The following is a 24403-nucleotide window of genomic DNA, read 5'->3' on the forward strand; positions in this document are numbered from 1 at the left end:
GGCTCGTCAGCCCCCGTCTACGGTCCAAATTTTGTCGAAATCTGCACGCGTGGATTTTTACAAAGAAAAACGAAAATTATAGTATAGATAATACGTACCTACCTAACGTTTGATGGACTTCCGTGTTTATGGAATTATTATAATGGTTTATTAACATTTTTCTTAGAGCATAAACATCGTAAAAAGGACACCCGTTGTTCATGCACTAAAATGAATTGGACTTCAGTGATTTATTAATTAGCTATATCGGTTAATTTACTACTTATGGACTTCAGTGTTGCATTCATTTGTGTAATGAAATAAAAGAAAATTTTCTGCATATTTAACTCAGAAACGGTAAAAACTGGACTTCCGTGGTTAATCCTCTAACGTACAGATATTAATTCAAAAGTATTGATATTTTGGTATCGCTGCTTGCAAATATCAATAATTTTCTTCTGATACGATACTGTTATTGTATCGGACACTTAGGGTGTTTTTGTGATTATAATAAATAAGGAAATGGGAATTTTAATTTGGTCTTCTTTGAATGTCTTGGGTTGAATCTTTACAGTTTGAAGAATATTGTTATCATTCATGTAAATTTGTACGAGGTGAAATGGAGTTTGAAATAAAACAATATGAGTAATATAAAAATATATAATGTATATTTGTGTTTATTATTAGACGGTTAGAAATGTATGACATTATTTTGTCAATTGACATACATGAACAGGTTCGATAATATAATATAGAGGCTAGAATTTGTCATTGTACTTATAGCTTATGCATACCTGCAGCCCTATTTTAACAGTCATGCTATTATAAATCTACGAGTATGAGCAATTGTTTACTGAATAGGGGCGCTACATGCTGACATTTGGCATATCATTTAACATTCTTTTATACTATTACCTTAGCTTCTAAATTCGAACACTGGACAATTTATATTGGTATTTCTATAACATGAAATATAGCACTTGTACGCGGTTAATATTACCATAATAAAAAAATGGGCGTACACTTTTGGGCTAGCCCAAGTGCTTAATTTCATATTACACATGAATAATAGAATAGGGCTGCTTGGAAATGAAGTCCTACGTGACTTCATTTACACAGCAATTAAGTTTTAGTTCAATTCTAATTTTCCCTAAACTCATTTCAAAATTTTAAATTATATTGCATGATTGTTATGCATATTCATATTGACATACATACTTCATTTAATAAGCGATTTTCTCACAATAATTGGCCATTTCTTCTGTGGAAACTTCAAGATGGGTTTTCGTAACATGTGACTTTAAATTTTCATGCCGCGTATAAGTACCCTTACAAATTTTACACATGTACGGTTTCGCTTGGGTATGTAGCAATTGATGTCTTTTGCGTGCGGTACTGACTATAAACCGCTTTTCACACAACCCGCAAGGATATTTACGCTCTCCTGTATGGATTTTGGTGTGTTTATGTAGACTTGATGGACAAGAAAAGCGGCTCGGGCAATGCTTACACTCGAAGGGTTTCTCCTAGAGACAGAGGATTCACTATTAGAAAATTATACTACCTTCGAATAACGTACAGTTATCATATCTAGTGTCTACCGCAGTGGATAATACACTCGGCTTCTGATGTATGGGTTGCACATGTCAACCTAGTTTTAATTCATGTTTTAAAGCAATGAGTGAATTGCCATCAACCGATTTTAGTAAAAAAATCCTATACTTCTTGCACTTGACGGGAGATAGGGTCACTCACCTCAGCAATACACGATGATAGTAGACAGGTATACAGTATAAATAATTTATAACATCCTCAGAAACATACATTTAAAAAAAATATTGAAAAATCTTATGGCCAAATGCAGAGTTAGCCTCAACTGATGTTCTAATAAGAATAATATCAACAATAAAAATGTTGCCTGCTTTTCTCACTTCCATTAAGACATCGATTTCAGTGGCATAATGTTAAAAGTTGCTTAAGGCCAATTACGTGTCACTATGCATTTGGTCCTCGGACAAAATTAGTCTATTCCCAATCGGATGTATGTTTCTGATGGTGTTCCTAATAAATTATCAATGATGAATGATACCTTCTTAAATCTTGTGTAGTATTCAGTCTTGATTATCAAATAATTTAATGAAAATAAACAGTTTGTAATATTGAAATCAAATAGTAATATACATGTGTTAATTTACCTTACGGTGTACGGCTACGACATGATTTTTTAGATTACCCGCATGTATAAATCTTTTTTCACAAACTGTACAAATGAATGGTCTGTCACCTGGAATGACAATGAACTACATTAGTTTCAGCAACTGTAAATGCGTAAAATCCTTTAACTTGTATGTTTAAGCCTACACAAACAACCACTATGTCAGGAGATTTAACATATTTATCGTCACTCTATCTTGTAAATCTCTTAAATCCGAAACAACAAATTTTTCAGGATAAATGATCTGAATTTCAACGAAAAACAAACTCTCTATACTTAATAATTATACTGACGATTGATTGCTGGTATTTACGATGCATGTAATTTTTTCAGTTGTGCGGACAAAAATTACGATGTTATTATTGAAATGAATAATGGATAATAACGAATTCAATAAAAAATTAATTTTTGATCAAAATTGGATTTATATATAAGTTTTACAAGATAAACTGAAGGTGTTATATTATGCATTTATTATATTATGGTGCAGTAACTGTATAGGTTCTTGATAAATACATGACAAAATGATTTGTGTTTTCATAGTCCAATCTGGGACACAAATGGTTAACCTTTTTTGGCCTGGGAATATGATATCGTAGACCTTGACATAATGTAATTTTTTTAAACATATGCAATGTTGCCTAGGTACACATTTTTTAGGAGAGTCTGATATAATGTGACGATTTATGACAAAGGGAAGTCATAAAGCTAATAAAATATTCCAATATGACATTAGGTATGGTATAACTACTAAAATCGATCATTTTCTACAAACTTATTTTTTCACAAATGGTGAAGGTTTAAAAATGTGACCTAATTTAGACAGGTGGGTGAAATATTTTGTGACGAAATGTTACGGAGAGTCCAAAAATGCCCATCAAAATGATGGTTTATCGATTTGCAAGTGCGAAAACGTATAAGCTGCATTTTCTATAAAATATTTGAGGGAATCTGTAAAAAAAAAATTCAACGCACCTGTGTGCACCCGCATGTGTAATTCAAGGGCATAAACACCCGGACATGTCTTGCCACATGTTTCGCACATAAATTTGTTTTCAGGGATTTTCCTAAAAACAATAGAATAATGAAAGACAAAAGCATGACATTGAAATATAAAATCTGCAAAAAACAAAGGTACTGCAGTAATTGGTTAACATCTATAGAGAAGATCAGGGCCGGACCTAGTAAGTGCAAGGTTCGATCGGAATATGTGCGCTAGGCCCCTAAGTATACTAGTTTCCCATCCAGATAACTGTATTATAACAATTTACCGCACCAATAATTAGATGAAAACACAGTAAAATACGGAAAATATTCATCGAACAGTATTGTGTTGAACCTAGAGTTGGGTATTGCCCGAGAAAATCTCAATCTTGAGATTCGGGATTTCCCGAAATGGTGAAACTTTGAATTCTCGAGATTCGGGATTTTCAGAAAAGAATTCTCGAGATATCGAGATTATTAAAAAAACCTTAATAGATGTAGGAAAAAAATTTTTTTTTAAATATTACCTACTTATTTATAATAGAATTTCAAAAAAAAACAGACTGTCAATGGCTGCGTCTGACAATTGCGTACGCTTTTGAGACACAAAATTCCCTGATCTCTAAAAATTGCGGTCATTTTGAGTCGACGTTGGCTTAATTGTGTTAAATGCCCCGATCAGTCTTTGAACGTTTTGTGTTTTCTGTCCACTTTTTTCATATTTATTTAGTTCGTTTTTAAAATCACACGATCGCACACACTCGAACTCAAATTCTGTTAATTTTATTTCAATTTAAAAAAAACGTTTTTTCAATTAATATTTGATAATAAAGAAATTCCGAATCTCGAGAAAAGACTCGAGATCCGAGATTTCCCAAAATGTTGAAAATTTTAATTCTCAAAAATCAGGATGAAAAATCTTGAAAATCTCTCGAGAATTTCCTCCCATTGCAAATTCTCGAAACCCAACTCTAGTTGTACCTAATGCGTATTCCATGATGCCAATGAGTTTATTTTGATAGTGTTTTTCAATAATGGTCCTAAATAGGTTTATTATTAACACACAGTTCTCGAAAGAAAAAATTCTACGCACAAGAACCACACGCTTTAAATGTTTCATAATATTATATACTCAAATATTTTATTGAAATTAAATAACAATTTTGTTCTATAGTTTCATTTTTTTGCATCACTCAAAGTCACTTAGGGCGCGAGGCCCTCCAGGGTACGAGGCCGGTTAGGCCTAATCAGTCCAATTACTTTAAGACCGGGCCCCGGGAAAATAATTAATGAGTTGATGATTAAAAGGATTCAAGTGCATAGGTAACCATGTCAAGTAAACTGACTTTGAATTGTAATATCTGTAAGACTTTTTTCAACTTTCAGTAAAAGAGGTCTGGCTCTCCAGTGAAGATTTATGCAGAAAAAAATTGTAGGTAATAAGTATTTGTTGTTTTTAAACTTTGAAGGGGGTAAAAGTCTGGCTAAGTAGCTAATATAACTTAGAAGTTACCATGAAAATAATAACAACTTATATCATCATCCGCTACTTCCACTCCTCTTGATCCTTAGTTCTTTGCTTCCACGTACATCCACCAAAATTTATGAGTGCTTCGATCCAGGGGTTTTAGGGCATCCCTGTGGTCATTTAGTGCCCCTCGGGTACAACTGAACAACTTATATATAGGAAAAAAGTATGTGTTTACCTTTGGTGAGTGTACACGACGCCTGAAGATGCCGAAAGGCGAAACCCGGGTCGCAAAAAACGACTTAAATGGAACAGTACAGAGCTTGAATCCAATAGAATTTAAATTCAAATTCCATCAAGTACGTTCGGTCGATAGTATTAATATAATATATAGGAGTTGAAACTAATATTGGGATTAAAATGCTTACAGAGTAAGTACGGTGTAGAAGTTTTTTGAATGTTGATTCTTTTTTTATGTTTATAAAATATTTCAACTTGATATGTTGCTATGAAAATAATATCCATAGTTTGAAAACACCATTGAAATATATAACCAATATCTAAGGAAAATCTTTTCAAACAAATACGGCAACTAGCGGGATTCGAATCCGCGTCTCTAGGATTTGCATCCATGTGCTCCACCAACTACATTATATTCATCCTATTTACTTGGAACGAAATTAACCAGCAGTGTTTGCAATGCTCTCTGCTCGCGCTTTCAAAATTACGTTAATTTTTGAATCGTTGAAAAAAAAAATTGTTGGTGTAAATAATACCATTTTTACACAGGATTTTCCAGAGTGCAATCCAATGTTAGGAATGAATTGTTAATAGCTTTTTAAAGAATGTTTGAATCCTATCTCATGCTAGTAACTATTTTATTATTTTATAACAAATTTATTATTTTATTTGTTATGCAACTTGTACCATTTTAATCCCCAGAGCCAAAATTTATATCTCGGTATATGGATATATTATGGCACCCAAGATTTGAAACTAGTTGGGTGTTTTCGATTACATTTTGTTCATATAAATATATTCTCTTCTGTGTCAATAACTCACTTGAATTTTGGATGGTCTTCCTCCATATGCGTTTTGCAAGTAGAATAGTCAGAAAAAACCTTGGGACAATCTTGGCATTCATAAGAAATCTTGGTGTCTATGTTTTGATTTTCAGAATTATTTCTTGTTTTTTGAACTATCTTATATACCGATAATCCACTGCGTTTTTTTCGAGTGCTGACAGCATTCTTGCTATTGGTACGGTTATTATTTCTGGATTTCTTCAGTTGTTTCTTACATAATTTAGTTACTTTTATATCGCCAGCCATCAAGCATGCAACTGATTTACTTTTGGATACTTTGAGAATGGTTTCCCTTAGAAGTGGTTTCAATCTAATATCCAGTCCATCGTTCACACATTTCACATCGTCAAAATCGTCAGCGATTCCTGGAAAGCCATCACATAAGAATAAATAAGGTTGAGCAAGTCGCTAACATCCATTTCTCACAAATACAACAAATCTATTAATACAAACCTCCACTCCGTGAAGGGCCATATAATCTTATTAAGATCGGACATGTTACCTATATACATACAAATATTTACTATATATATTATATCTAGGTTTACTAGCATTTAGCATTCATAATTTAATTTTTATGAATGTTTTTGGATCCGGTAATGCTAATGCATTGGTTTCTAAGTTATTCCATTTTACAGCACCCATCGTGTATAAAGATTAATTCACAGCGACCTAAAAAATGTATGTTCTGAGCAACCAATTGAAAATTTTCCTTTCAGAACTAGATTGGAGACGTTCTCTTAGCTTTTCCGAGCTGCCAACGGAAAGTTACCCTATGACAACAAAATGCAAGATGTTTTTTATCCATGTCAATCAGTGTGGTAATTGAATTATATTTTCTAAAAAAATAAACTATCTGCATTTTACAAACCATTCTGATCTCCGTTAGACGATTGATCGTTATTGCCATATTCTGTGGATATAGTGACCTTTTCTAAAGTTTCCTTTTTATGTGGTAGTATTTCTCGATTCCAAATATTTTCATTGGGATATTCTGTAAAGAACATAGTTAACACAATATTATGGCGGATTTCAAAAATTCAGCTCTCTACAATATTTAGTCTAGTTTGCTAGATCAAACTTAACACTAAGCCGCTCACACATCAAAACTCGTCTCGTCTGCAACGTGTTGAATACTTCGATGTGACGTCATCATTATTCACAAAACACACATTGCCAAATGGGGCTCCGCAGATTGGTCGAATGTGACTTTTTAGTTTAAAAAAAAACATCCAGTGCTGCTATCAACAAACTGCATGCATCATAAAAGAGAGACTGGGTAAGTTATGTCATTCGCACCATATGAATAATAATGTACTTCCAAGAATCATGTCCGATCCTAAAAATATCGTCGGTGTTTTGTAAAAAGGGCGAATCAACCATTTTGGCGAAATCGAGATTTTAATGAAAATACAATATGTACCCCACTAGCTTTGTTGTGTAAAAACGGCGAATTTTTATCTCCACAGGAAAGTACTTAAAAACGATAATCGATTAAAATTAAATTAATTAAAATTACGAAATAAAAAGCAAATGTGACATATTAGGCCTTTTAAAATATTATATAATAATACCTGTTATAATGACAGTATTCTTTCTAAGCTTTATTATAAACTTGTTAAATATTTATAATCATCTACAGGTAAAAAACAAATAAATGTCAAAAGTTAAAAACCCTCCTCCTGTAAAGTAGCATTTTGGTTAATTCGCCCTATTTACAAAACACCGACGGTATCATATCGACTGATTTATCTGCAAACCAGTTAACTCCATTTTTGACCAAAAATGAGATTTTGATGGCATTTTGTTATAAAGCATGTTTTCTATGCTCACACAAAATTTCAAATTCCTAAACCTATAAATAAATGCGTCAATATCATAAATGGTCCGCTCTTTATTTAAATTTTCCGTATATATAAAAGGGAAGCTAAAATTCATAGTGCAGCTTCTTTGTAAAAAAAAGAATTCCAAGTGTATTTTTGAATTGTTATAATCCGCTTGCTAGTTAAATTTTCCCAAATGGAGTTAGCCGGTTTGAAGATTAAGCAGTCGATATGAGCCTCCGCAGAGTGGAGGTTTGTATTACTACTTTTTTGTTTTTACGAGAAATGGGTGTTAGCCACTTGCTCAACCTATTAGGTATGGACGTGAGTCTGGTAATGGATGAAGTCTGGCTTCAAACGCACATTGAAATAGTACAATGTGGTAAGTCAAATATTCGATGGCTAGATGAGCTAGGTTTGCATTGGTGTAGGTGTCGAGAGTTGCTAGAAGCCAGAATCCATCCCAGATTTTCGTGCACCTAATGATGATGAATTGAACACTAGACATGACCAGGATTTGTTTTCAATGAACTCCTATACTGGCACAATACAGGAAATTGCAAGTTTAGAGAATGTCACTATTACCTACCAATTTTGATGAGGCCTAATTGTTGCCGCAAGTTTGCATCACTCCTTTGAGCCTGTTCTCTCAATCTGTAAGCATCTTCCAACCTTTCGGTGCAGACTGCACACAATACTTTCGGCATCGTATCTGTATCTGAGACCTAAGAAAATAGTTGGCAAAAATACAAAGTAATAAATAATGTATTAATGTATAAGTAATTTAGTTGAATAAATTAAGAGTGATAGGTTTGCGTACCTACATGTTTTGGCAGCAAAAAATGTTATTATAAAATAATATCATTCCGGTTCAATTATCTACCCACCTGGACTGAAGTACATAATATGAATTTGTGAAACATTTGAAACGAAATATCATCGATAATGGCCTGAAATAAAGGAACAGAAGCTCCTGCTTGTAAACATATTCGACAGACACCACTCATTTTTAAAACTCGAAACGAAACGTCAAAACATTGGTATGATGCAGTGCTGCCATATTTTGAAAGAGGAATTATAGTACAGAGCCTCCAAAATTATAGTATTTGGAGATAAAATATAGTACGCGTTGTCATCTGTTGAAAATGAAAATTTTCCCGATTTTTCATAGTCGGCTTGTTGTTTTTAGGAAAAAATTTTCGTCGCGGGCCGCAGGTTCCCGATTTTTCGTGGTCGGCTTGTTTTTTTTGGGAAAAATATTTCGCCGCGGGCCGCAGATTTCCAAATTTTCGAAGACCACTCGATTGCGAAATGGCAAATGCAGAATTATAGTACTTTTATATAAAATTATAGTACGATTTTCAAAATTATAGTATTTTGGGCGTACTATACCTATTTTATATCGTACATAGTACGCGGACCAAAATTATAGTACAAATACTATAATTATAGTACGGTTGGCAACACTGGTATGATGTTACCACTTTGATGAGAATGTGAACAAAATTACGAATATTTTAATTATAATTTCTTACCGTTAAGTGAGGTGAATTTAGGCCACCGCGATACACAGAAAATTTCTCTAATTCCAACTAAAAAAATAATAATCTGAATGTTAAAAAGTAAAGGAACCAAAGACATTGCACAGAGTCTAATCTCTTTGACAGGAACGGTACTGTTTTTTTAGTTTTAAATTTAATTTAGTCTTACACTAATTGAGCCCTTATCCGGAAAACGAGTGTTATCGCGATAACGCTGTTTTTTCGTAAATCGATTTAAATTACGTGGCATACACCTATGCATGCACTCACCAAATATTACTTCGATATTCTAACAATAGGTGGCAGTACACAGCCCAAACTGACCACACGTTGCAGGCTGTTTATTCGTATACCATAATATCTATGCTATACACGACATACAGTCCAACCAACTTATCTGAATAATGGTCAAAAATGGAACTGCTAGAACCCATATGGACGTCATAATATTGAATACGCCATTCCAATGTCAGATTCTGTCCAGTTGCATGAGTCTTGATTGGGTAGTTTTCGACTGTGCTTCCCCCATCAATTCTTCAGATAAGTTTGCGGCACTGTACACACAATTCATGCCTACGGACATTCGCGGCATTTCTATTTGTTATTGCAATACATATTTTTTTACTCTTCAGAGTATAAAATATGAATCTATTTGTTCTAAAAAAAGCGTGTCTTAGATGAAACTAATTATGATGTCAAAACGAATAGTGGTCAAAATTATAAAACTTTTAAAGGAAAGATTATCAAGAAAATATACTTTGTTGTATGTGGGTAAGTGCTGTCAGAAGTTGTGCAATACATTTTTTCAGCCGTTGAACAAAATAATTCATTTTCCAAGTTTTGGGAAATGGGAAATAAAATCTGCAAAAATGCAAAGTAAATAAAAGACATTTTGTCTTGTTTGTCTTTTGTGAAGCCAACAAAGTGCTGATAGGTTAAAAAATATATTGGAATTTATCCCAATAAATGTTGGAATGGATTTCCTGATGAAGACACCACTTCAAGTGACTCACTTAAAAACTTATGGTAAAGGATGTTCCCATCAAAATCAGAGTTGTACGATTATTTTATGTTATACGGAAAAACAGCGTTAAATTTGTTACCATATATTTTATTATAAACATGGTGGTTTATCCAATAAAGTTTTTTTGTTTAATAAACCTTGTTCTCAATTAGTCAAACTACTTTTATTCATCAGAATTAAATATTTTCGATAACGGGTATCTCCACAACAACCAACTGAAATGTTTAACTACCAATATCTCTGAACGCCGTTTTCATGATAACACTCGTTTTCTGGATATGGGCTCAATTTCAGGAGTTGAATCTTTAGGGTTTGAAGAATATTGTTATCATTCATGGAAACATCAAATTTTGTACTCTATAATAAAAATCATTCTTCGTAAACAGTGACGTCCCTAGACAAAATGCCGCCCCTAGCGCCATAATTCCGCCCCATTTTTGTATAAGTACAATATTTTTTACCATCCGTGTTCATGTCGTTTCTGGTCACCAAGGACGTCGAAGGGCAACAGAAGTAAACTAGACATCGCAAGCCCGACAAAAAATCACAGTCCTGTTAACCCTTTTATATTAATTAATGCATTTTGTTTCCAACCAGTGTGCTGATTTTCTTAAAGGAAAGATATTTTCGTTATGAAGTACTCAGTTTAGGTAGCTATTTCTATATATACCAAATGATTCTCTTCGATTTGCCGCCCTTCGAGTAACTGCCGCCCCCAAGCGACGCTCAATCTGCCTACCCCCATGGGACGTCACTGTTCGTAAATAAATCCAGTTTGATAAATATTATTGATATAATTCTATACCATTGATTTGGAGTTTGAAATAAAACAATATGGGTAGTATAAAAAAATATATATATTTGTGTTTATTATTACAATTACAATTAGAAATGTATGACATTATTTTGTCAATTGACACATGACCAGGGTCGATAATATAATAAAAGCTAGAATTTGTCATTGTACTTATAGCTTATGCATACCTGCAGCCCTATTCTAAAAGTCGTGCTGCTATAAATCTATGAATATGAGTAATTGTCTACTGAACGAGGGCGCTACATGCTGATATTTTGCATATCATTCAACATTCTTTTACACCAGGGATGGCGAACCTATGGCACGCGTGCCATCAGTGGTACGCGAGATGATTTTGCATGGCACGCGAACGTTTCATTTTGAAGAGAGAAAAAATACTATTTTATATTTATTTAAAAAATGTCTTTTATAAAAAAAGTTTTACAAATAAATAATATATACTTACGTACTTATATATAATATTGAAAAATAATGACGACATAGCCATGTGTATTTTCTTCGGTTTTTCATATTATGTTTATGTATCAATCGATGCGCAAACAGAAACGACGAAATTCATGCATAAATAATGACAAATCGCATTGTATAAAAAATTGCAGGCAAATCATTTTCAAGAATAATCATTACGTCTAATGTAAATATACGATTGCATAGACCCTTAGGATCGAGAAATTAAAAATAAAAATATTCAATCAACAAACCTTATGAAATTAATTATCGGCAGTCATTCAAATATAATAACTGCTTGTTATTTTATCTCAAACATAATCTCTAAAAATGGAAAACCGATCAGTGATGGAGAATATAATAATATTATATTATGATACTTATGAAAGATGATTGGATTAAATGCTTCCATGATCTCTTTGAATAATTTTGAAAACAAGGAAAAAAATATTCAAAGAATAAAAGATACGCCTTCGGCTAGAAATACGGTAAAAGATAGATTATCAATAACTCAATTTTAATTTTTAAACCTTTTTAATAGAATTCGTAAAAACCATTTTTTTAGAAAACTTAATACTTTTTTTCGCCATAAAAAAACTGCTTGGCACGTCACGCCAGGCACATGAAATTTTGGCACGCGTATGTAAAAAGGTTCGCCAACCCTGTTTTATACTGTGATGACTTTAGCTACTAAAGTCAAACACCGGACGATTTATATTGGTATTTCGATAACATGAAATATAGCACTTGTACACGGTTAATATTGCCATAGTGCTTAATTTCATATTAGACATTGATACCAGATGAAAGTCTCCCACAGGAGACTACCTCAAAGGGCGGACCGAACCATCAACTTTCCCAGAACACCACAGCCTACATCCACTCTTCGTGGTTCTCGGCCGAGCAGAGCCCGCCTCGAAATCAAAAATCCAAATTCGTCAGAATCCCGCCAAAACAGACGCGGCCTACCGATAGCGCCGCCACCGGTCAATTTGTCGGTAAAACAGGGAGGTTCGCGACCGAGAGCGGGATGACGCCGAATCTGACGGTTGAACACGCGCGAAAAGGTTCTTCTTCGATTGGCCGCCGAACAGCGAGCATCGTCTCTGCTCGCCTCGGACGCGAAGCCAAGAGATATCTCCCGCCAAAAAGGACCGCGTCGGCAGACTTCTCAAGCATCTCCAGGAACAAAGGACCACATCGGCAGCACGCCAAGCCGCAAGCCCCGACCCTATCTCCCATCGGACAGCGAGCATCGCCTCGGATGCGAAGCCCCAGCAGCCAAGCCCGCGACACCACGTCTGCAGCCCGCCAAATCGCGAATACGATAAAAATAAACCAGCCACAACACAACATACCCCGTGCGTTTCTGTCTCCCACCCCCACTTTGACCTTGACGTTATCACGGCCTGCTATCTCTGCTTCACACGCGGAAGGCCGGTGATAACATGAATAATAGAATAGGGCTGCTTGAGAATGAAGTCACGTAGGACACAGCAATTGCATGATTGTTATGCATATTCAAATCAACATACTTCATTTAATAAGCCATTCTCTCGCAATAATTGGCTATTTCTTCTGTGGAAACTTCAAGGTGGGCTTTCGTAACATGTGACTTTAAATTTTCATGCCTCGTATAAGTACCGCCACAAATTTTACAGATGTAGGGTTTCGCCTTGGTATGTAACAATTGATGTCTTCTGCGTTTGGTACTGGTTATAAACCGCTTTTCACAAAACTCACAAGGATATTTACGCTCTCCCGTGTGGATCCTGGTGTGGTTAAGTAGACTCGATTGACAAGAAAAGCGACTCGGGCAATGCTTACACTCAAAGGGCTTCTCCTAGAGACAGAGGATTCACTATTAGAAAATTATACTACCTTCGAATAATGTACAGTTATCACATCTAGTGCCCACCGCTGAGTAGTGGATAACACACACAGGTTCTCATGTATCGGTTGGACATGTCAATCCAGAGTTTTGATTTATGGTTGAATAACAATGAGTGAATTGCCATCAACCGATTTTTGTGAAGAAATCTTTTAAGATAGTTCTTGTACTTGGCGGGAGATAGTGTTACTCACCTTAGCAATATAAAATGATAGTAGACAAGGTATACAGTATAAATAATTTATAACAGCCTCAGAAACAAACATTTAAAAAAAAATCATTGAAAAATCTAATGGAGTTAACCTCAACTGACATTCTAATACGAATAATAATATCAACAATAAAAATGTTGCCTGTTTTTCTCACTCCCATTAAGACACTGATTTCAGTGGCACAAGGTTAAAAGTTGCCTAATGGTACGTTTACATTTGACACTAATATGGTCATATTTATGTATGACACCATATTCACTTAAGTGTAAACAGTAAGAATATTTGTATCTGCCACTTATTTTGCGTGTGTCGACTCTCACCTACCACTTATTCAATCTACTTATATACGCAAATGTAAACACCGCGTATTCGACAAGTTCGAACTTGGAGCGATATATCACCGAAGTTGGACCACCGTCTACTTTTATGTCAAGTACCTGACACAATATTCGTAGTTTGACAGGTACCTAGTGAATTGAATGAATGAATTGCATATGTATATTTCTAAAACAACGGACAATCAATAATCATAGGTAAACCATGAATGTATGCCCAACGTTTACGTTAATAAATGTACTCATAGACTAATATACTTTAATGTACTGTAGCGATCTGTCAAAAATCATAGACAATGAGAAATAAATCGGATGTGCCGTGTTCTATGGATTTTGTTCGAAAATAAAATATCGCTTGTTCTCGGCACATACGATTAATTCTGATGCACTCTGTGAAGAAAAAATGCGCTTCAAATGGTATTACCTAATTCATTTTGGCCCACACCTGCACTCGTATTAGGTACGATAATATTATATTGAATATGCAATGACGATCAAGTGCTAGATATCGCAATGTTACTGTTAATCGTTCTTCTACGCATTTCTGAATTGTGTGTCTTGTTTTTTGGCAAAAGGTCCAATCTTGCAAACTAGAGTTCACAAATTGAGTTGGATCTTCGATTTTAAACTCTGACATTAAACGGAAGGCACCTAGTTCTTCTCGTCGCTGAATCCATTCCCGCACCCATCTAGACCATTTTTTCCTCCTTTTTGTTGCCAAAAGACTTATAGAAAGATAGAAAATAATAACACTCGCTGCTTTCTTTTTTAACATTCCCATATTGACAACTGACATAACGTTTTTGAGAAGTATACAAAATAAGTGTCCGAATAAATTACAATATCATATGTAAACACCGCATATATTTATTCCAATGTTGCCATTGAATAAAGTGTCGAGACTTTATTTCAACGAGAAGTATACCAGAATTTTATGTCAGATCCATGCAGGTGTAAACAGTAAATGAAATTTTATGTCCGACACATAAAATAAGTATAACGGTATAAGTGTCAGATGTAAACGTACCATAAGGCCACTTATGTGTCACTATGCATTTGGCCCTCGGACATAATTAGTCTATTCCCAATCAGTCCAAGTATGTTTCTGATGCTATTATTAATAAGTTATCAATGATGAATGTTACTTTCTTAAATCTTGCGTCTTGTAAAGTCTTGATTATCAAATAATTTAATGAAAATTAACAGGTAAATGAAAAACTCAAACGGTATAAATAACCAAGTTTGTAATATTGAAATGGATATAGGAGTAATATACAAGTGTTAATTTACCTTAAGGTGTACAGCAATGACATGCTTTTTCAGATTACCCGCATGTATAAATCTTTTTTCACAAACTGTACAAATGAACGGTCTGTCACCTGGAATGACAACAAACTACAGTAGTTACAGCAACTGTAAATGGGTAAAATCTTTTAACTTCTATATTTAAGCCTACAAGAACAACCATTCATATCAGGATATTTATCATATTTATCGTCACTCTATCTTGTAAGTCTTGTAAATCCAAAATAAACAAATTTTTCAAGAAAAATCATCTGAATCTTACCGGTTTACACATGCATGGATTTACTGAGGACAGTACGTATCGCGACGATAACAAGAAAATGCATTATCCGTGCAAGTATCAAGATTGCATGCATCAATCAAAAAAGTTCAGTAGCTTGTGAATTTTCATGCGACAGTTGGAATCTGTGAGTTAGAACGATAGTGGCGATCCTGCCGGGAAAAAAAACTATACCGCACAAAACATTTTTGATGTTTACCAATTTTCACAACCGGTCAAATACCACCATACAATGACAATATCGCCTCTGGCTTACGCTTGAAGAACGAGATTGGTGAGATAGTCAGCACTTTTACGTGTAAACAGTTATTATCGTGATGTTTAAAATATATACTATGGGTGCCAGTAAATCTATGCACGTTTAAAAATGTGACGTAACTTAGACAGGTAGGTAAAATATTTTGAGACAATAGGACACGAAGAGTCCAAAAATGCCCATAAAAATGAGGGTTTATGGATGATCCCAATTTGCATGTCCGAAAACGTATATCACTGCAGTTTCTATAAAATATTTGAAGAAATCTGTAAAAAAATTCACGCACCTGTGTGCACCCGCATGTGTAATTCAAGGGCATAAACACCCACACATGTCTTGCCACATGTTTCACACATAAATTTGTTATCAGCCATTTTCCTAAAAATAATAAAATAATGAAATAGAAAAGCATGACATTGAAATACAAAATCTGCAAAAAACATAGGTACTGCAATAATTTGTCAACATGTATAGAGAAGATCAGGGCCGGACCTATCAAGCGTGAGGTCCGATCGGAATATGTGCGCGAAGCCCCTAATCGTGTTAGTTTCCCATCCAGATAACTGTATTATAACAATTTACGGCACCAATAATTGGATGGAAACACAGCAAAATACCGCCTTCATTCATTCAACAAGTATTGTATTGTACTGCATATTCCATGATGCCAATGAGTTTATTTTGATTGTGTCTTTCAATAATGATCCTGAATAGCTTTATTATAAATACGTAGTTTACAAAAACTCTATGATTCTACTGCACAAGAACCACACACTTCAAATGTTTTATATTATATACTCAAATATTTCATTGAAATTAAATACCATTTTGTTCTATAGTTTCATTTTTTTTTGCAATGCTGAAAGTCACTTAGGGCGCAAGGCCTAATTGGTCCAATCATTAATGAGCTGAAGATTCAAGGGAATCAATTGTACAGGTAACCGTGTCGAGTAGACTGACTTTATGCAATTGTATGACTTTTTTCAATTTTCCGTAAAAGACATCTGGTTCTCAAGTAAAGTCTTACGTAGAGAAAAATTTATTAATATGTGTTGTTCTTAACCTTTGAAGTGGGTAAAAGTCTGACTTTAAGTAGCTAATATAACTTCGAAGTTATCATGAAAATAATAACATCTTATATCATCATCAGCTACTTCCATTCTTATCGGTCCTTAGTTCTTCACTTCCACCTACATCCACCAAAATTTATGAGTGCTTCGATCCAGGGGTTTTAGAGCGTCAACTGAACATCCTATTATCTCTTATAGGAGTTAAATCTAATATTAGGATTAAAATGCCTACAGAGTAAGTAAGATATAGTAGAAGTTTTTTGAATGTTGATTCTCTTTTTCTATTATGTGGCTATACAAATAATATCCATAATTTGAAAACACAATTATAAAAACACAAAAATATATAACCACTAGAAAAAATGTTTTCAAACGAAAAAAAATATGACGGCCACTAGGATTCGAATCCGCGTCCTTGGGATTCACATCCATGTGCTCTACCAGCTAAGCTATACCCATCCTATCTAATTGAGACGAAATTAACCAGCAATTTTTGCAATTCGCTCTGCTCACGCTTTCTAAATTGTGTCAATTTTTGAATCGTTGAATAAAAAAAATTGTCATTGAAAATAATATCATTTGTTGAGTCTATTGAGTGTAATCCAATGTTAGGAATGAAATGTTTATAACTTAAAAAAAAATACATATATGAATCCTGTCTCTTGCTTGTAACTGCTACAGAACTGCACCTTACAAATTTATTATTTTATTTGTTATGCAACTTGTACCACTTTACCCCAGAGCCAAAATTTATAGTTCGGTATATGGAACCCAAGATGGGTGTTTTCGATTACATTTTCTTCATATAAATATATTCTCTTGTGTGAATAACTCACTTGAATTTTGGATGGTCTTCCTCCATATGCGTTTTGCAAGTGGAATAGTCAGAAAAAACTTTGGGGCAATCTTGGCATTCATAAGAATTCTCAGTGTCTATGTTTTGATTTTCAGAATTGTTTCTTTGAACAACCTTATATTCTGATAATCCACTTCGTTTTTTTCGAGTGTTGACAGCATTCTTGCCATCGGTACGGTTATTATTTCTGGATTTCTTCGGTCGTTTCTTACACAATTTTGTTACTTTTATATTGCCAGCCACCAAGCATGCCACTGATTTACTTTTGGATACTTTGAGAATGGTTTCCCTTAGAAGTGGTTTCATTCGAATATCCAGTCCATCATCGTTCGCACAACATTTCACATCATCAAAGTCGTCTGCGATTCCTGAAAGCCAGCACACAAGAAGAAATAATTTGGTGACGTTATGCATCTAAAGATTAAAAAGTTTTCTTTCTTTTGACCATATCCAATTCTAATAAGAACATTATATGGGTCTCCACGGAGTGGAGTTGTATTAACAGATTTATTATTTTTACGAGAAATGGACGTTAGTCACTTGCTCAACCAACCTAATAGGTCCATACTCTGACTCATACACAAATTGAAAAACTATATGTGTATTTGTTAAACGCAGGATTCGAACCTGAGACCCACGACATTATAAGCCAATGCGTAAGCCACCCAGCCAACGTGGAGTTTACACAAAGAGAAATTGATTGTTACAGTACTACATTGTCTTAACCTCATATGCCTTATTTTGTTTGGAGTCAGAGTATGGACCTTATAGGTTGAGCAAGTGGCATACATCCATTTCTCGTAAATACAACAAATCTGTTAATACAAACCTCCACTCTATGGAGACCCACATGGTCTTATTAAGATCAGACAAGGTACCTATATATAAATATTTATCTATATCCAGGTTTACTAGCATTTAGCATTCATTATTTAATTTTTATAAATATCTTTGGATTCGCTAATGCTAATGCAGTGGTTTCTAAGGTATTCCATTCACAGCACCCATCGTGTATAAAGATTAATTCACAGCGACCAAAAAATGTATGTTCTGAGCAGCCAATTGAAAACGTATGCGTGCCCAAATTTCCCACATAATATTTTTCGCCTGTCTGACGTGCCAAGCAATTTTTTATGGGTAAAAAAAGGTTTTTTTTAAGTTTTCTAAAACATAATTTTTAAGAATTTTATTAAAAAGGTTTTAATATTACAATTGAGTTATTGATATTCTATCTTTCACCGTATTTCTAACCAAAGGCATATCTTTTATTCTTTGAATATTTTTTTTTGTTTTAAAATTACTCAAAGAAATCGTGGAAGCATTTCTATCTTTCATATTTTATTCTCCATCACTGAGCGGTTTTCTATTTTTAGAGATTAAGTTTGAGGTAAAATAACAAGCAGTTAATATATTTGAATGACTGCCGATAACTAATTTCATAAGGTTTGTTGATTGAATATTTTTATTTTTAATTCCCCGATCCTAAGGACCGACCTATGAAATCATATATTTAGATTAAATGTAATGATTATTTTTGAAAATGTTTTGCCTGCAATTTTTTATACAATGCGATTTTTCATTATATTTATCCATTTATTTCATCGTTTCCGTGTGCGCATCGATGGGGACCTAAACATAATATGAAAAACCGAGGAAAATACGCATGGCTATGTCGTCATTATTTTGTAATATTATATATTATTAGTAAGTACTGTTGGTAGATATATTTGTAAAACTTTTTTATAAAAAAAAACATTTTTTAAATATATATAATTATATAATTAATTATTTCTTTTCTCTTCAAAATGAAACATTCGCGTGCCATGCAAAATCATCTCGCATGCCACTGGTGGCACGCGTGGCATAGGTTCGCCATCCCTGCTCTATCACAACCAAATGCAAGATGTTTTTTATCCATGTCAATCAGAGTGGTAATAGAATTATATTTTCTAAAATAATAAACCATCTGCATTTTACAAACCATTCTGATCTCCGTTAGACGATTGATCGTTATTGCCATATTCTGTGGATATAGTGACCTTTTCTAAAGTTTCCTTTTTATGTGGTAGTATTTCTTGATTCCAAATACTTTCATTGGCATATTCTGTAAAGAACATAGTATAGTTAACACAATATTACGACGAGTCTCCAAAATTCAGCTCTCCACAATATTTAGTCTAGTTTGCTAAATCAAACTTAACACTAAGATGGCTCGCACATCAAAACATCGTCTGCAACGTGTCAAATACGTCGATGTGACATCATTGTTATTCAGAAAACACACGTTGCTAAATGAGGCTCCACAGATTGGTCGAATGTGACTTTTTAGTTTAAAAAAAATCCAGTACTGCTATCAACAAATCGCATGCATTTCAGGCTGCGAGTCGAAGACGCCAGAGCTTATACACACACCTACAAATTGGTTATTCCTATACTGGCTCGCCATTCGCCGCATCCAAATATGAGAGCTGGCTAATACTAAGTGAATAATTATGTAGCCACCAAGAAGGATAATCTAAGCCAATGATTCCTTATCCTAGTGATGAGGAATCCATGGCTGGTGAGAAGAGAAAATTTGTTTGATATTCTGGCTATGGTCACATTGTCTACGATTTCGATCGAAGATGACGGATCGCCTGGTGTATGGTGGGCTATAATCTCGAGGTATACTTTGGGGATACCACATCAGTGTTGCCAACCATAAAAGAGAGACTGGGTAAGTTATGTCATTCGCACCATATGAATAATAATGTACTTTCAAAGAGAGTAGGCAACGTTAAGATTTTTTTTTTTACCATATCCGATGCTAAGATCATATGGGCCTCCACAGAGTGGAAGTTTGTATTAACACATTTTTGTTTTTAAGAGAAATGGATGTTAGCCACGTGATCAACCTATTAGGTATAGACCCGAGTCTGACTCCAAACACACATTGAAGTAATACAATATGGTACAAGTAGTAAGTCAAATATTCGATGGGTAGATGAGCTACCGATAACCTTCGTTTTGCTTGGGGTACATAATTAAAAAGAGGCTGTTTTGCATTGGTGTAGGTGTCGAGAGTTGCTAGAAGCCAGAATCAATCCCAGATTGTCGTGCACCTAATAATGACGAATTGAACACTTGACATGACCAGGATTTGTTTTCATTGAATTCCAATACTGGAAACTGAAAGTTTATAAAATGTCATCATTACCAATTTTGATGAGGCCTAATCGTTGCCGCAAGTTTGCATCACTCCTTTGAGCCTGTTCTCTCAATCTGTAAGCATCTTCCAACCTTTCGGTGCAGACTGCACACAATACTTTCGGCATCGTATCTGTATTTGAGACCTAAGAAAATAGTTGGCAAAAATACAAAGTAATAAATAATGTATAATTTATGATAGGTTTGCGTACATGTTTTGACAGCAAAAAATGTTATTATAAAATATCATTCCGGTTCAATTATCTACCCACCTGGACTGAAGTACATAATATGAATTTGTGAAACATCTGAAACGAAATATCATCGATAATGGCCTGAAATAAATGAACAGAAGCTCCTGCTTGTAAACATATTCGACAAACATCACTCATTTTTAAAACTCGAAACGAAACGTCAAAACATTGGTATGGTGTTACCACTTCGATGAGAATGTCAACAAAATTACGAATATTTTGTAATATTTTCCTACCGTTAAATGGGGTAAATTTAGGCCACTGTGATTCACAGAATTTTTTTTATAAACTAAACTAAAAAATTAATAATCATAATGTATACCTTACTCTTAAAAAAGTACAGGAACGCTACCGTTTTTATTTATTTTTTTAGTAAAATACCTAAATTATTTACCCAGTTGAGTAGCAGTGGTGGCACGATGACTTTCCATGTCGTGGGGTTTGCCATTAATTATACATAGGTAACCTACCTACTTATTCATATTATAAATTATGTAACGAGCTACTTATAATAATATGATTTTAATAATGAGGAAATGACTAATTTTACAGTCGTTACTTAATCACATCTAATATGCGTGCTTAAAAATATTAACTTAATCAATAATAATAACTATTATAGACTTACCATTATCAGTTTTGAACAACGACATACAGAGAGCGTTTTTACTCACCTAGGGGTTTTTTGATTGCTCCCCAGTATGCGTATACTAACATTAATGCATTCACATCCTTTGCAGAACGAGATTTGTAATTAAGTAGATAGTGTAATAAAGTAGGTATATTATGACAATAATAAAAATATCGGACGTGTATTTTTGACATGATAACGATGTGGGGATGGTCCCTACGAACCCTTAAGGTAAAGTCGCCCTGCTCAGTAGATATTACGATACAAACTTTCATAAAGTTTGAGACTTTAAATTTAACTAACCAATAGCTAATATGATTTTAAAAAGTAGAGATATTATTATAATCTTTATATTTTTGTATGTTGTCTTCGTTACTATAAGTTTACCAAGCCAATGACGATAACCTTTCCAATATAGAATCTTCGTCTTTAGGGACAGAGCCTAAATAATTATACAAAAATAATCAAGCTAAAAAAGGTTGGTAAATCTTATAGGATCGACCATATCCAAAATGTTTGGCTATTATCTTATTCTAATTCGTAAGATAATATCACAAAGATGTTGAAAAAATCTTCTCCTATATATAGATCAGTGTCTGCCATACTTTTTTACTGAACGGCACACTGGTGAATGGGATTTGTTCCGCGGCACACCAAGTAAAAATGCCTTAAAAAAGGAAATGCACCTTAATAATTATTATAAATAAAGGAAATCATAGTGTAGGTAACAATTTATTTTAATATTTGAACATAAATAATGTGGTGGTAATAATTTTATTAGTGAAAAGGATGCAATTGCTTTTTAGAAAGAATTCTGTCAAAACGCAACTCTAAACCATCTGTTACCGCCCTCGTTTTTTTGATTTCATTTCCACGAGCACTGAAAAACCAATGATACGACGATCCAAACGGCAACAGATATTTAATTGTTGTTGTAGCCGATCGAGGATATTGACTCCAAAGCGATATCCAAAATGTTGACAACTCTAGCTAAGAAAATGAGGCACTCTCACTACGCTGCGTCACGTTGACCACTACGTACGAACATGATAAATATTTATTTGAATATGTAGATGTTGAATTTATTTAAAATTGAAGAAGATTTAAATGAATAGGCATTATTTAAAATGAACGGTTTTAAAACTTCTTCCTTTGCGGCACACCCTAAGACTTTTTGCGGCACAGACGGTGCCCAATCTATGAAATTGAAGCAAAAAAGGACCACTGGTCCACTGAATAAGTTGGCTATATGTGACTTCGTATTGCAGAGAACTTCATTGGGATTTACAGAGATTATAAAAAGACAATTCATCGTGATGAGTAAACAGCTAATAATACTACACTTTGGCATCATTATTTAGTTTATGACTGCAATCAAGTAAGTAATCACAATGCCGTATTTCAGAAAATCAGAATGGCAACTGAGCGATGTTATTATTTATGGAGTTAACCATCTTCACGAGTTTGCTAAATAATTTCACATCTCATAACAAATATAAGGTTTCTTCCATTTATAATCCAAATTGATTGATCATAGTACATACATAATTACACTTATGTGATTTTCTCAATCCTTTTACCTATTAATTAATTACCTATAACTATCTTCTATCGTAATAAACTTACCCTATAGGTACTTACATGTACGGTGGTCGGTTACCTTATGTTCTTGGTGGAATAGAGTACTTACATAATTTTTTTCCTTAGAACTTTGAATTAGTTTTTCTTCTGATTTTTTTTTTACTCTAGATTCGATAGCAGCTTATTATTTTATGCTTTTCTTGCAAATCAAAATAAATGTGATGAATGTTTTCTCTCATTCAAATAAGTAAAATAAAAGTATATTTTTCAAAATAAAATAAATCTTGGGGACACTGCCCTCAAATAAAGGATTATTCTCTAAAATGGATGGATGGTCGCCATGACTATATTTTTTTTTTTTTTTAATTCATTACCTTCAGGAACCAGTGTTATATAAATAATAGTATGTAGAATCGTTGCCATTTCAAAATTAAATTCAAAATACAAATGTATTAATACACTATCAATAAATAATCATTAATTAGGTAAAATTTTATTGGTAAGTAAATAAAAATATAAATATGTTTTCAAATCATAATCATGGTCCTAATAGTAATCGAAACATTTTTTTATTATTATAGTAGTGGACCAAATTGACACCAAATGATTACATAATATTATAAAGTTATGGCAACATACAAGATAACATTATTATGTTCCATACTTTAAGTAATAGAACCTTATAATTAAGTAATAATTATACAAAGAATTTTTTCCAATGCAGCCCAAAGGCTAATTGGTAATTAAGATTTATTCGGTCACCCGGCTCATTGGATCTGTGTTATGGATTAAGATATGTAAAATCTATATTCAACGACCGATATCCACAATCTGATATTTGTGATAAGCAACGATTTTATGGTTCAATCGCAGTGGATTCATTGTATTGTACTTACAATAAACTACTACTGCAATAAATATAAGTAAAATAATATTGGACACTTTGGTAATTATTCCAGCGTTTAGATTAACCAATTCATGTACCCTGTAGAGATCAAAAATTAAGAATCTTTGGCACCTTATTCTGAACAATTTGTCGACTTCATAGGAAAGTTATATTATTATGTTATTACAGACCTACAAACTTATCTGTAGAATGGCCAAAAATGGAACTACGAACTACCATAGGACGCTATATTGAAAACGTCATCCGAATGTCAGAT

General features: G+C 33.8%; 2 protein-coding genes across 2 annotated transcripts; both read right to left on the reverse strand.

Annotated features, from left to right (window-relative positions):
* Positions 1 to 638: 638 nt before the first annotated feature.
* LOC147065291 (uncharacterized) lies at positions 639 to 8506 on the reverse strand. The gene is made up of 7 exons (XM_085956418.1): positions 8375 to 8506; positions 8144 to 8279; positions 6603 to 6725; positions 5709 to 6096; positions 3170 to 3261; positions 2175 to 2263; positions 639 to 1505 (listed from the first exon to the last, which is right to left on the reverse strand). The coding sequence occupies exons 2-7, from the start codon at positions 8259 to 8261 to the stop codon at positions 1203 to 1205; spliced, it is 1113 nt and encodes a 370-aa protein (XP_085812544.1). The 5' UTR covers positions 8262 to 8279; positions 8375 to 8506; the 3' UTR covers positions 639 to 1202.
* Positions 8507 to 11946: 3440 nt separating this feature from the next.
* LOC147065292 (uncharacterized) lies at positions 11947 to 21197 on the reverse strand. The gene is made up of 7 exons (XM_085956417.1): positions 21047 to 21197; positions 20785 to 20920; positions 19570 to 19692; positions 17569 to 17956; positions 15949 to 16040; positions 15112 to 15200; positions 11947 to 13226 (listed from the first exon to the last, which is right to left on the reverse strand). The coding sequence occupies exons 1-7, from the start codon at positions 21164 to 21166 to the stop codon at positions 12924 to 12926; spliced, it is 1251 nt and encodes a 416-aa protein (XP_085812543.1). The 5' UTR covers positions 21167 to 21197; the 3' UTR covers positions 11947 to 12923.
* Positions 21198 to 24403: the final 3206 nt, after the last annotated feature.

The sequence above is a fragment of the Rhyacophila brunnea genome, unplaced genomic scaffold, assembly GCF_057557595.1.
Source record: "Rhyacophila brunnea isolate RB1 unplaced genomic scaffold, BYU_Rbru_1.0 scaffold_6, whole genome shotgun sequence".
Classification (NCBI taxonomy): Eukaryota; Metazoa; Arthropoda; class Insecta; order Trichoptera; family Rhyacophilidae; genus Rhyacophila; species Rhyacophila brunnea.

Coding starts and splice junctions, on each gene's coding strand:
- LOC147065292 (XM_085956417.1), bottom strand. CDS start 21,166: ATGAGTGATGTTTGTCGAATATGTTTACAAGCAGGAGCTTCTGTTCAT. Junction 19,693..20,784: donor ATTAGGCCTCATCAAAATTG/GTAATGATGACA, acceptor TGTTCTTTACAG/AATATGCCAATGAAAGTATT. Junction 17,957..19,569: donor GTCTAACGGAGATCAGAATG/GTTTGTAAAATG, acceptor GCTGGCTTTCAG/GAATCGCAGACGACTTTGAT.
- LOC147065291 (XM_085956418.1), bottom strand. CDS start 8,261: ATGCCGAAAGTATTGTGTGCAGTCTGCACCGAAAGGTTGGAAGATGCT. Junction 3,262..5,708: donor GAAGACCATCCAAAATTCAA/GTGAGTTATTGA, acceptor TATTGTTTTTAG/GAAAATCCCTGAAAACAAAT. Junction 2,264..3,169: donor ACACATGCGGGTGCACACAG/GTGCGTTGAATT, acceptor TTGTCATTCCAG/GTGACAGACCATTCATTTGT.